At 49.6% G+C, this 12,592-nt stretch overlaps 1 protein-coding gene across 1 annotated transcript; it reads right to left on the bottom strand.

Moving 5' to 3' along the window:
* Positions 1-1,951: 1,951 nt before the first annotated feature.
* On the bottom strand, positions 1,952-11,820 carry ALOX5AP (arachidonate 5-lipoxygenase activating protein). Its single transcript, XM_080377487.1, has 5 exons — positions 11,736-11,820; positions 7,907-8,006; positions 6,610-6,680; positions 5,540-5,621; positions 1,952-4,906 (listed from the first exon to the last, which is right to left on the bottom strand). The coding sequence occupies exons 1-5, from the start codon at positions 11,803-11,805 to the stop codon at positions 4,744-4,746; spliced, it is 486 nt and encodes a 161-aa protein (XP_080233613.1). The 5' UTR covers positions 11,806-11,820; the 3' UTR covers positions 1,952-4,743.
* Between the last annotated feature and the right edge of the window lie 772 nt (positions 11,821-12,592).

Genomic DNA, 12,592 nt, shown 5'->3' with positions numbered 1-12,592 from the left:
TCCGTCTGATGAAATCACCTCGCAGTATGAAGACCCTGAAATTGAAAAGTTATTTATTCCTCCTCTAAAGGGAAAAACAGCTCACTGTGGAGGCTGTTTGTCCTTTGGGGTAGGAATCTCACTTTTGCCAGCTTTTGTGTCTCTATGCGCTGGCTGGGAGCAGTGAGATGCTCCGGCAGGCGGGAGATGGAGCAGCTCTGATGGTTTCCTGCCCACAGCCTCCCTCTGGCAGGGCAGGTACACGGCGGGGCAGGAGTCAGGCATCAGCCTGAGCTGTTCCTCTCCACGGGACATGCTTTCCTGGGGTTCACAACAGTGCTGCTAAAAGCAGCTCTTCTGCTGCAGCCAGTTAGCGGTGCAGAGGCTGCTTCTCCATCCTAACCCCCCCAGGCACCAAACTGCCTCCAGAGGAGCCACAGCTGAGATGTCCTGCGCCCTCCCTGACGACCCCAGGGACAGCAGTCTTCATCACCCAAAGGGACTGTGAAGCTTCTACCTGTCCCGCAGGTGCTCTGAAGGGACGTCATGGCCTCCGAGGTCCTTCCTTCTCCCGGCAGGCTCCATGACCTCTGCCAGCGTGCTGGTGGGCTCTGCAGCTCACAGAGGGGCTTTTCCATGGGAACACTTACCCTTTTCACCCTGGCTGGGACACGAGACCAATTTTAAACCACCCAGGGAATGGTTTTACCACTATTCACATTCTGTACTGCCCTTTCCTTATCAAGGGTGGATTATTTCCAAGGATTCCCTGCATGGCCTAATGCTGCTGCCGCTGCGGTCTGCAAAAGGCACACTGCTGACTTGGGCCAGTGCTCAGTGCCTTGCAGCATTTCACCCTGACAGGGCATTTGAAAGGTTTCTCTGAATGTTAAAGCAGCTGTTCTGCTAGGAGAAAGTAATCCCAGAGCAGGTGAGAGCTGAAGAAGCTGCCCAGGGCCAATCTTTGCTCCCTGCCAGCAAAACTGCTCTCCCAATCCTGAGATTCATTTGGAAACTTGACTTGGCACAGACATGACTTAGATCAAGCTGATACTGCAGAGGCTGATTTTTCAAGTTCTGGGAAACAGGGAATCTGGGAAATATTGCAGGAAACCCTTTGTGGGTGGTACTCACAGATTTCTTACCCCACTTGGATGTTGCCTGCTTGGTCAGATCCTGTGCTAAGCGGGGCTGCTCATTTGGGATGGGTAGGATAGAGGTTCCACTCCAGGGCTGGGCATCCCATGTGCCAGAATAATAAAAAATAGCATTTAATAGCAACAATGCATCTATTCAGAAATGTGGATGCTGTTGCATCACTGTCAGGCTTCAAACCTCAAAGAAACAGCTCATCCCACAGCCAGAAGCACCGGTGTGCCAATAGGGCCAGGTTTCCACTAGAGGGTTGTAGTGCTGTACAGAAGCGATGCGGTTACTGTAGCAGGAATACTGTATGTACTCCAGGCCTTTGTCAGCAGATCAAAAGCATCCTGTGACAGCCAGGCTTCCAGCAGTCTCTGCAGTCTTTGATGCACACAGCCTGCAAGCTGCGAGAGGGCTGGTGCCTGAGCAACCTGCTTCCCTGCCTTCCCTGAAAAGCCTCTAGCATTCACATGACTCAGCACCTTATATATATATATATATATATATATTCTTTTATATATATATATCTATACACACACAGGTATAGTAAGTGAACACACCATGTCTATGCGTATACACACGCAGACAGTATGTTTGTGCACCTGGGATTTTGATGCATGAACAGTCATGCAGCGTGGCCGTGGCATGCCATGGCAAGGAACTGGGGCACTGCTGGTGGAGCAAAGCCCACAGCCTGGCAACGCAGCAAACGGGACAATTAGCAGCACTGACACAATCAGCAGGATGGGAAAGCGATAGCTGTTTGCATACAGCCTTGGGTCCAGGCTAGGAGTTACTGTGCTGTGCGCGGCACCAAACGCGGGTGCTGGCCCCTGCAGCTGGCAAGCCAGCCTTGAACGGGAGAAGTCAGAGGGGACCGTCACTTCTACCACCAGCCATGTCCCCATGTCCAGTGCAGCTCAGCAGGTCCTAGTAGGTTCATATGTATGTGACCCCCGTCTGTGCCCATACATCTTTTACAGTAGCATGTGTATTTTGACATGTGGACATGTAGAATCACAGAACCACAGAATGGTTTAGGTTGGAAGGGACCTTTAAAGGTCGTCTGGTCCAACGCCCCTGCAATGAGCCTATGTTTGCAGCTTTCTGAGTAGCTGGTGTGCAAAGTGCTGGCAACTGTACTACCCAGACCAGGGTGGTTTTACTGCCGAAAACAACAACTGGAGTTGTATAACACAGTGGGGAAAGCCCAAATAGCACTGACGTTTCCTTCCCTTTGCAGAAGGAGTGGGAAGGCAAATGCAGCCACAAGGCTTGCCTGTAACATGGGAAACACAGCGTGACGTTCACAGAGAATTTACATAGTGATCAATTTATGTGCCACCTGTTTGCCAGATACTATCACCATTTCCATTTATAGCTAGATGGAAAATAGATTTTGCCTACATTTTCATCTCTTTTGTTATCAGAAAGGCTTTGATGAGGCAAATAGGAGATATCCCTGCAAAATAAATGATTACAGGAAAAGATGGAGCTTGGTTCCCTCGGAAGATGACCTGATCGTGCCTAAATACAGCTGTGTAGAAAGCAACCATCGAGCCAACAGAGAGGCCTATGAGTGCTGAGATAGATCATTTGACCCAAAATAGACATTTGAATCCTCTGCCCTTTATAGCTGGCCGGAGGAGTGCCTCCTCTCATGCTAGCAGGGGACATCAGAAGGAGGTCAAATGAGATGCTTCTTGCTATAGAGGGGAAAAAGGCACCAGGGGAGACACCCAGCTGCTGAGACCTGCAGGGTGGACACATAAGGTTGGGAGAGTCACCTCCCACAAGCGACGGTCTCCATCGACAAGCCTTAGACCTCTGGGAGACCAGGCTGGCTGCAGAGCCGGGACTGTGGCGCTGGTGAAGCATTTCCTCCTGAACCAGGTGACATCTGCGGTGGCAGTGTGAGCCTTTGCTGATATCAGCAATGTGGAAGAGCTCTGTAAGTCCTGGCCACAGGGGTTACTCCGCTCCTCCTGAGGCGCTGCCATCCCTTGGTGGGCTGACCCCACAGGGCAGAGGGGTGGGGAGTCACCACCAAGGATGGGCAGCTGCTCATGAGCTGTGGAGGGAGAGAGTGGCAGAGAAGTGTGGTGTGAAGGGATTGGAGTGTGTTACCACCACTAGAGATGGAGGGGAGGGAAGGAACGTAACTGCTGTACCCAGGAATAAGGTGTGTCCGCAGCTATAATTTAGAGGGTTATGTTATGGTTTTTTGAATTACCTATTCTAACCAGTGAGAACATTTATTAGCTAATCATCGTGCAGTACATAGGTTTATTACTAATCTCTCACATCTAAAATTCCTGCAGAAAATTAAAAACTGAGAAAAGGTATCTGTTATTTCAGCAGTGCAAATGGACAGGTGCAGAGGAGAGCAGCTGTGCACAAGCACCTCTGCCCCATCGGGCAGCAACGAAACCCACCAGCCTTGGTGTGGTACAAAGGCGGGCGGCGTTCTGTGCTTGCTTTTGCCAACAACTCTGCAAACCCTCTTCTCACATAGCAAGGAGTCTCTGTCCCTCCCAAAGGAGTCATAAAATACAGCTTTATCCATCCTGCATTCAGTAATCAGACAGGCTTAAGAGCTTAAGAACTCATAGGGTAGCAACGTTTAAAAAATTGCACCAGCCTATTTGTCTACCTCAGTTCGCTTCTCCAACCAAACCACTCCTCGGTACGGAGTTGTAGGGGCACATTGTTAGTGCCAGAGGAAGAAAATTGAACTTGCTAATAGAGAGGGAGTTGTTAAACTTGCGTCCTTGCGAGGCCGTGCCCAGGGCAATTAGCAGCTTGCACAAAGAGCCAGGCACTGCTCCTCTTGCTGCGCTCACCGGCCAGCTGCTGAGCCATGGGGCGTCAGGATCATGCAGCAGGCAAAGAAGATGGGAGCAAACAAATTTCATCCTTTTAAACTGTTTTATTAAACAAAGCCAAGCAAAACAAATCCAACCCCACCGTCAATAAACCAGCTTCTCATTTATGCGAGATCCCTTTCCACAGCTCTGGGAGAACAAAAAGGCTGAAGTGCAAATGAGATCAGTGTCAGGAGCATTACGCACATGAATATTTATCAAGGAAGACCAGACAGGGACCAATTTGCCATCTTCCTGCAGCAGCGGGAGCTCAGTCATCAACAAGTGGGAGGGAAAGGGTAGGTGAAGAGGCTGGTCCGTGTCTTTGTGTGGGCAGGGGCGTGCAGGATGCTGGCAAGAGGCTGTGCCTGTGCATGAGGATAACTGCAGGAGTCATCGGTCATGGACGATTCTGAGAGGCTCCTGTGTTTGGGGACTAAAGCTAAGTACAATGCAGTTACGAAGCAAGCGTACAATGCCCCTTCCAGTCATGCAATCAGCTTGTAAACTGCAGTTTAAAGAAAAAACTCTAAAGAATTAACTGGAAGTTGTTACCATTCCTTGGGCATGCTAAGTGCTCACGATAAATCTTTTTCCTGAAGGAAAAAGCAAGGTTAAATCAAACTACAAAGCCCATCAAGCATGAGTTTTACAGCAATCTAAAAGGGTTACAGGTTCATTTCTTAAACAGTTGAATTATAGCTGCTTCTGGGTATTGATACATTAGCCATGCTGACCCTCTCAGTGCTGCAGGGAGCTAGGGTATGAGCAGCAACGGGGAGATCGCGCTGGTTATCGTTTTTATGTGCATTTCAAAGTCACTTCCGAAAAAGAAGACGAGGTAGTAGTTGAGTATTCCAGCCACGGACATGAGGAACAGGAACAATATGATGCGCTTTCCAAACAAGTAACCAGGAGTGCTGAGGAGACAGAAAGAGTGGAAAGCAAGTCATTAACGTACATCACCTCACGGGAGAAGTCCTCAGGCTTCGGAGTCTGCTGTTGAGACCAGCTGAAAGACCTCAGGCACTGAGACAGGGGGGCAAATTGCTGCTCTGTCTTGCATTGCAAGGCAGCTGCAAGGTCTGAAATGCCATTTTCAGGATGCATTTGGGTCTGGCTTTGGCCTGCCGTGCTCAGTGTAAGCTGCTGCTTGCTAAAGCGGCTATTCAGAGGGACTTGTATGTCTTCTCAGCCATCACAGGCTGGGATGACCTTGTTCCACATGTGTGTAATGAGCTTTATTAATAGCAAAGGATGATCTTGCACAAATAGTAGCACGAACATGCAAATTTGTGTGTTTGCAGAGGCTGTGGGCAGAAGCTGCCGAAGCAGCCGCTCCGTTCCTGCAGCTCCCCTGACCCCAGTGCTGCTGCACGTCTCCCACAGCGATCCCCATGCACCCAGAAGAGTGGGGCTTTCCTGCCCTACCCCATGCAAGCATCCACCACAGGCAGCACCATGAGCTGGCAGCTGTGCCTGTACAAGTGGCAGCATCTGGTTCTGCTGCCATTGCATCCCAGATTTTGCAAAGAGGCACTGCAAGTCCTTACCTCTGAGTCCTTTCCCCGAGGTAGCCCACAAAGTACTTCTGCCTCACAAACAAGTACATCAGGCCAGCAAAGGCAGCAGGAGCTGGGTAACGGGTAAAGCAAGGTGTTAGAAACCCCAGCCCAGGTGTCACTGTACCTAATGTCCTCACCTGCTGCCTGGGCCAGACTGGGAAATGGGAACCTGCAGCCCTGGGTTTCAGGATGAGCTCTGGAATCGGGATGGAGACCTTTGCATGGGAAACCAAGCACTTGCCTTGCCCTTGCTCTGACTTTTCTGAAAACTTTGTGGGTATAATACTGCACACAGCTTTGCCCAGTGCTGAGCACACACTCGTCCCTGTCAGAAACCCAGTGTGGGTCACGCTGGGCTCAGGGAGGAGGGTGCCAGCTCAGGCACTGTCTTCACTGGAAAGAAACAGCAGCCAATAGATGCGCTAGTCTAGGAGCAGGTGGAGGACAGCACTATGGTCCAGTACTCATTTCTGAGCACAAAAAAAGGGGCTTTCCCCACTAATCCTAGTTTTCCCCAGACCTGCAGGGAAAAGCCCCCTTCTCCTGGTCAGGAAACTTCTCTTTTCCAGAAAGAATAGCCACAGACCCCAGGAAAGTACTCAACTTTAGGTAACCTCAAATTGCATTCAAGGCGATCATATTTAGAAGTGCAGGTACATACTCCTGGGCTGCCCTCAGCACTGGGAAGGGCTGGCAGCTCTGGCAGTTTAATCAAATGAGCCCGTTTCGAGTCCTGAGGGTGAATAATGTGGCATCCGGCATCCAAATACTAAACCCTCCACTAAAAACACAGGGATCTCATCTGTAATGCCTGTATGGGAATTGTCCCTGGCCTGGACTGTCCTGAATCATGTCTGGGAACACATCTGTTGGCATAAACCGTGCCAGGAGCGTGCTGCCGCTGCCACCGCATATGTAGCTGCAGGACAGACGGGGGAGACAGGTTCCCCCGCTGCAGGAGGATTTGGTCCCTGGAAGTGTAACCTCCAAAGCACCCACCATCCCTTGCTGAAAGCGGTGCAACGATGAAGGGAAAAAAAAACCTAAATGAGTGTTACCTTGGCTGCAGAGAAGGCCAGCGCACCAAAGCACAGCGAGAAACGTAGGGTACGCATGTCCGCAGTTCTGGCTGGGAAGGAATTTATATGACAGAAGTCAGAACACGGGAAATAGACACAAAATCAACATTACACCAGCAAAGAATGGTGGGGTGCGAATTAGGGCTGTGCTAACACCATTGCAGGTGGGTTTTTACTGCGGAGCGGTGGGAGGCCCCTGAGCTGCCCGCAGCAGGCAGCTGCTGGGGGCTGGCTGGCATGTCCATGCCCGAAAACCGCGGCTGCCTCACCCCCGGTCTCCTTCCCTGCTTCCTCCCCCGGATAATGGATGCCTTTGTCCTGCCCGATGAGGAAAACAAACCGTTCCACACACACGCCTGGCACCTGCGAAAGCTGCTTTCCTCCTCTTAACAGGTTTGATTATGGCACGTGTATAATAGATGCCGTGTGCTTTATTGGCTTGGAAAATTCTCGTAATTAAGTCATATTAATCAAGTTATTGGCATTGAAAGCTGCATGCAACCAACAAAAGGAGAATCGCACCACAAACATGAGCATCTCACAGAGTTAACGTGTCTTTGCAGGGGAACAGGAGTGGTTTCCAGCTGCCTCGTCCAGTTGGCAATGCTGTCTGAGGGGGAAGCACCCTGCCCTTGGCAGGGGTTGCACACTTGTGAAGGGCAGCACTTGGACATCCCATCCAGTCTCAAGCACATTTTCAGTACTTCACGGGTAATAAAAAATATTTTATGTTCTTTTCTTTCCTGGGTTGGAATCAATTTTCCCCTCTGATCTTTCTGAAGGGATGTCAAAGAGAAGAGGTACAAGCGTGGTGGAGAAGTGGAGAGCCACGTGCTGCCCAAGCTGCCCGAACTGAGGGGTTTGTACGAGCTTTGCCACCAACCTGCTCCTCAGCAAGCTGGCACCTCTCTGCCAGCTCTTTCCTTTTGAGATGCAGTGCCCTTGGGAACATTGGCTGTGCTGGTATCACGCTTCCAGCATTAGCTACTGCTGGGTGAACTGGTTCCCAAATGAAGGGCCACGGTACTCATCAGGGCTGTAAGTCCAATATAAGTATGGTACGTGGTGTCCAGAAGGGAGCTGGGTTCACCATATTGGAAAACCATGGGTCTGAACACAGCCGCAATGCACACAGCAAGGGAATGCAGCCAAAGCCTTCATCTGAGGGCATTTGGAGCCCACCTCTGGACGCCAAAAGTGTTTGTATTAAACCCTAATGAAGAGAGAGACAAACCCCGCTCTGCCACCACCGGCTCCTCACAGCTTGCCTACTCACTTGGCAGTGTAGACGCGGTCAAAGGCAGAGGATCCTGGCCGCTGGAACCCCTTGCCGTTGCAGTGTTTGCTTTCATGCTCCACTTTGCTAGCAAAAAAAGCTGTTAAAAAACACAAAGTATTCAACCTGAGATGTAACTTGGAGATATTGCAGAAGCTGGGCTTTGTAGGCTCAGCTCTATTCTCATGAGCATCCAGGCTGGATGGCGGGAGAGGAGGTGGGTGTGCAGGGGTGCAGGATGTGGCCAGCATGCTAGATCTGTCACCAAGGTATAATCGAGCCCTCTGCACAAGGGTGCAGTGCGATGTGACCTCAGACATCCCCACATGCCTGTACGTGACTGGTAGCCTGCCCTCATCTCTGAGCCCTGCTTCATTCCCACACGGCACTTCTGGCAGCCTGCACCTCTCTCTGCTGCAGAAGTACAATCCTGACTCGGCCCTTTGAGCCCTCAGTGGGGACAAAGCTTTCCAGTCAGAGCTGCCAACCTCAGACCTCAGCCTCTAACAGAGCAGGGAGACAAGGGAATCTATTCTCTTTTAGTGATACCCATTTGCCAAACCAGGGACATCCTGCAGGGCTGCTCTATTTTCCAGAAAGGCCCATTGAAAACCTGGTCCTGAGGGCTGACCTCGCTCTGCCCATCTTGTGCGTATCCTCCTTTAAAGCAACAGTGTTGTGTTAGGGTGCTAGCTGTCGCAAAAATGCAGCACCTCAAGATAATGTGTCATATGCTTGACAAACACATTTTATCTGATGACACCAAACCAGAGACCATTAAATCATGTGTCTAAATACACCAGACAGAGCCCCAACAGGCTACAAGCTGCAAGCTTTGTATTGTTGTGCACCCCACCTCAGTGTACCCAAATCACCCTATGGTTTAGAATATTAACAAAAGTTATATATAAAAGATAACCCATCAGGAAAGATGTTATTATAGCAGTAGAAATGTGACTTGATAAGCTGCAGGATTTCATCCCTGGAATGTGAAGTCACCTCTTTTATCCCCTTACTGATGCTGTATGTTCTTTGTACTTCCATTGCCTTCACTACAAGCTACTGAGTTTTTTGCTTTCCTAAACCGAGTGATTCCCTAGGTACATACAGCCTTTCTCTGGAAAAACCCACAGTGCTGGAAAAACCCACAGTGCTTTAAGCCAGCGTCCCCACCCTGAGCCAAGCTACAGACCCTCCCACTGCCACCAGCACGGAGCACTGGTTGGCTCCTGGAGGACCTGGCCCTGGGGGACCCGGAGCCAACACCATCCAGTGGCACAGGCACTGCAAGCTCTCAGCACCTCCACCTGCCCACCACCCCAGCCTTTGGCATGGGGTTATTAACCTGCTCAGAGGGTCTAGGAGGACCTAGTTGAAGAGGACTAGGTTGAACGGCATTGTTTTGTCCAGTGCAAAGCTGCAGTGACAGGAAACCACTTCCTGCAGGTCTGGGACTGCATGGGCTCACCGGGATATGCACAATACCTTCTCTCTTCCTTTTAGCATGTATGTGAAATTACTAGAAGATGCCACAGCTTGAGAGAAAGCTGAGAGTAAGCTATATATACATATATATATAAATCTCACCACTGCAGCAGGTGCTGCCACTTCCCAAATGCCAGCAAGCCACTGCAGAGAGGCTCTGCAATGCTGAGAGCCATCAGGCTGAACACAGACATGTCCAACATGACAGTTGTAACCAAGGACAAGAGCTTGGAAGTGCCAGTGGTGACACTCCTGGTGCACAGCATCTAGGATGACAGCTGGGCAGGCCTGGGGGTGCTGGGTCTCCAGGGAAGGATCTGGCTGTGGAGTTCCAGGCATCTGTCCTGGAAGCTTTTGCCGTCTGTGATACGGTGTATGGATCCTGGGCCAAAGGACTGGACAGTAGGGCAAAGGCAGGGTAGGGTTATCATGTACACCCACACTGTGGATGAGGAACAGGCTTTGTCTCACTTCAGAGATACTGAGGAGTAAAAGCTGATGAATCCCGAAAGCTGATGAATTGCAACATCTTTCTGATGCAAAACCAAAACCTAAAGCTAAAGGCATGACTCAGTGGCATCCGGCCACAAGAGTCATTCTGTGGGATATGGAGATTCCCAACCTGAAGAAAGTGGCAGTAAATAGACATCAGACTGGGGCAGCACTACAGCCCACCTCCAGCTTCAGGAATAACAGCATTCACCCAGACTATTTTCTAATCCTGCACCAGATGCAGAAAAGCATACAAACCCGAATTTGCATCATATTGACTTCATGTACTTAAAGACAGTTAAGCTGAAGCCCAAGTGCTTTGCTGAACCAGAGCCATAGCAAGAGTTCAGTACGACTGATGTCCCTTGACAAGCATTTCTACTGCCTTAATTATTGCATTCATTGCAGAACTGCATGTCAGTATGGTCTTTCTAGACAGAAATCCTGGGAGAAGGAAAACAGATGATGCAAGGTCTGAAATCATGGCTTAGGGCTGTGTGCCACTCGTGCTTGGCATGCTAAGTTCTCTGCCAAGCATCGTGCTGCCTGCTTGCAGCAGTTGGGTCAATAATCTCACAGACAAATTTCCATGAGATAAAAGCGTGTGTCAGGCTGGAAGGCAAATGCCCAAGTTTCAGAGTCAGAGGAGAAAACCCTGAATATAAAGCCATTTGTTTAAATAGCAAGAAATATATATTTGACACATTCAATTGCAGTATGTGCTGTGATCTCAGTGTGCCATATTCTGGTGATGTCACATGCTGTGCATTTACCAGAAACCAGTATTGGGGTAAACGATGCGGCATTTAGTGTCTATGTCGAAACTAAACCAGTCTGCATCTTTTTTTTTTCCTCCCTTTCAGCCAGGCTTGTGTTGAGGCTCCCACCACTTCCCCTCTCTGCAGCAGCCCAAGAATAGCCCATTTCCTAGGACCAAATGTGGACTTTGCACTCAGTGGGAATCTCCCATTCGTACCAAGAAGCCTTCACAGGAGATTTTCAGCATTTGCATCAGCCCCTCATCCCACTTCTGACTCTTCTTGAACCTGGGTAATATCAGTGCAGCTGGGGCAAAACTCACTCCCTTCTCAGCACTCTGGGCAGAATTTCCTGCTAAAGTGATTAAGTATTTGTAAGAGATTATGATCAAGTTGAAATCAGATTTGCACAAGAGAGAAATTTGAAACTTGTTGTATTATTTTAAAAATGCTGAAGAACAGTTGAGACTACAGAGGTCTGAATAAGAGCTAAAAATGGAAACTTCTCCCTTGCAGGAAATGCGCAGTGTTCTTAGGACCGCAGTTAATTGAGATTAGTTGGACTGTAGGATGTGGACATGCAGGAACACAGGAGATCTGCCTGTCCACAAATAACCCAAACAGAATCCTGCAATGAGTTGTCGGAGTTTTGCCCCATTGACCAAACTCTGTGCAAAGGTCTGAGCCACTGCAGCCCCCCGGGACCCTGGCCCCTGCCCATGGCAGCGGGGCTCCAGCTGGAGAGCAGCCTTGGCGGCCCACATCAGGGGCTTCAGCCAGGAAAGGAGGTCTCAGTCCTCAAATCAAAATACATATTTTCACAGGGTACCCCAGTATATTAGTCCTTTCATTAGCTGGCATATGTACAACAAATTCACTCTAGAATAGCACAGAGTAGGACCATGTCACTGCCAAGACACTGCGACAATGGCATGCAAAATCACATGCTTTGAAAACAATTTCCAAAGCCAAAGTCATGCCTAAGCACACTTACAACCAGAGGTTATCTAGCCAAAGATCAGATCAGCATACATCATCCCGAACTCTTCCCAGCTCCCTTTTAGCCTTTAAATAAATGCTTATTTTTGTCTTACCATTCTGGACAACACTTATCAAGGTGACAATGGCGAGCAGGACAACGCTTCCCACGGTTTCCTGGTCCATTTTGCAAGCAGGCTGTCAGGGTGGATGTTGCAGCCTCGGCAGCAGCTCAGCCCTACGAGCACAGAAGGAGGAAGTGAAGGTCTTTCTTATCTTGAATCATGAAACACTTCCTATGGCTTCACAGGAGAGTGGCAGCACCCAGGTGCCTGTCAGAGCAACACAGCCACAGGCTCGCCCGCTCGCTCAGTCATCACACACAGACGAAGCCCAGAGAAACAAGAGATCCTATGTTTGTGATCTGAGAGGGTCTATATTGTGGATAGGTATCTATTGCCCTTCCTGTACAGGAGCAAAATAGCAACCTTGATATCTAAAGTATGTCTGAACATTTGGCTAGCTGTGTGCAAGAGCAGAAAGGCTGGAAGAGACCAGCCAGGCTATCATGGCATTGCCTGCAAGTGCCCGACCACCCCACAAGTGTCTGGGAGGAGAAATAACTTTGGTGAGTCTCAACAACACTGCTGCTCTCAGACATGTGCCCTCCCTAGTCACATCTCCATCAGCCTCGCCAGTGAGGAGACCCCAGGCCTCCAGGTTGCAAGCAAAAAGCTCCTGATCCATCTGGCGTATTTAAACAGCCAGTACACAAATGCTGTGAGCATCATGGGTGGGCACAGAAAACCATCATTCATTACCAGACATAGATCCTGCATCCTTCCCCCTACAAATAACTCCCTGGAAGACAGTAACAGCTGCCAGCATTCGGCATTTTACAGGCTCAAACTTCACAGTTGCACCCCAATTTTATCAGTCAAAGCCCAATATGGCTGAAGATAATTGCTGCAGC

This window comes from Falco punctatus (genome assembly GCF_963210335.1).
Source record: "Falco punctatus genome assembly, chromosome: 2".
In the NCBI taxonomy this organism is placed as follows: domain Eukaryota; kingdom Metazoa; phylum Chordata; class Aves; order Falconiformes; family Falconidae; genus Falco; species Falco punctatus.
Note: the sequence above shows the minus strand (reverse complement) of the source record. Positions and strands in the feature narration are given on the sequence as shown.

What these genes read in the sequence shown, in the direction of transcription:
- ALOX5AP (XM_080377487.1), bottom strand. Translation starts at nt 11,805, where the DNA reads ATGGACCAGGAAACCGTGGGAAGCGTTGTCCTGCTCGCCATTGTCACC. An exon ending in GATAAGTGTTGTCCAGAATG is followed by an intron (nt 8,007 to 11,735) that starts GTAAGACAAAAA and finishes GTTTTTTAACAG; the next exon opens with CTTTTTTTGCTAGCAAAGTG. An exon ending in GACCGCGTCTACACTGCCAA is followed by an intron (nt 6,681 to 7,906) that starts GTGAGTAGGCAA and finishes ATTCCTTCCCAG; the next exon opens with CCAGAACTGCGGACATGCGT.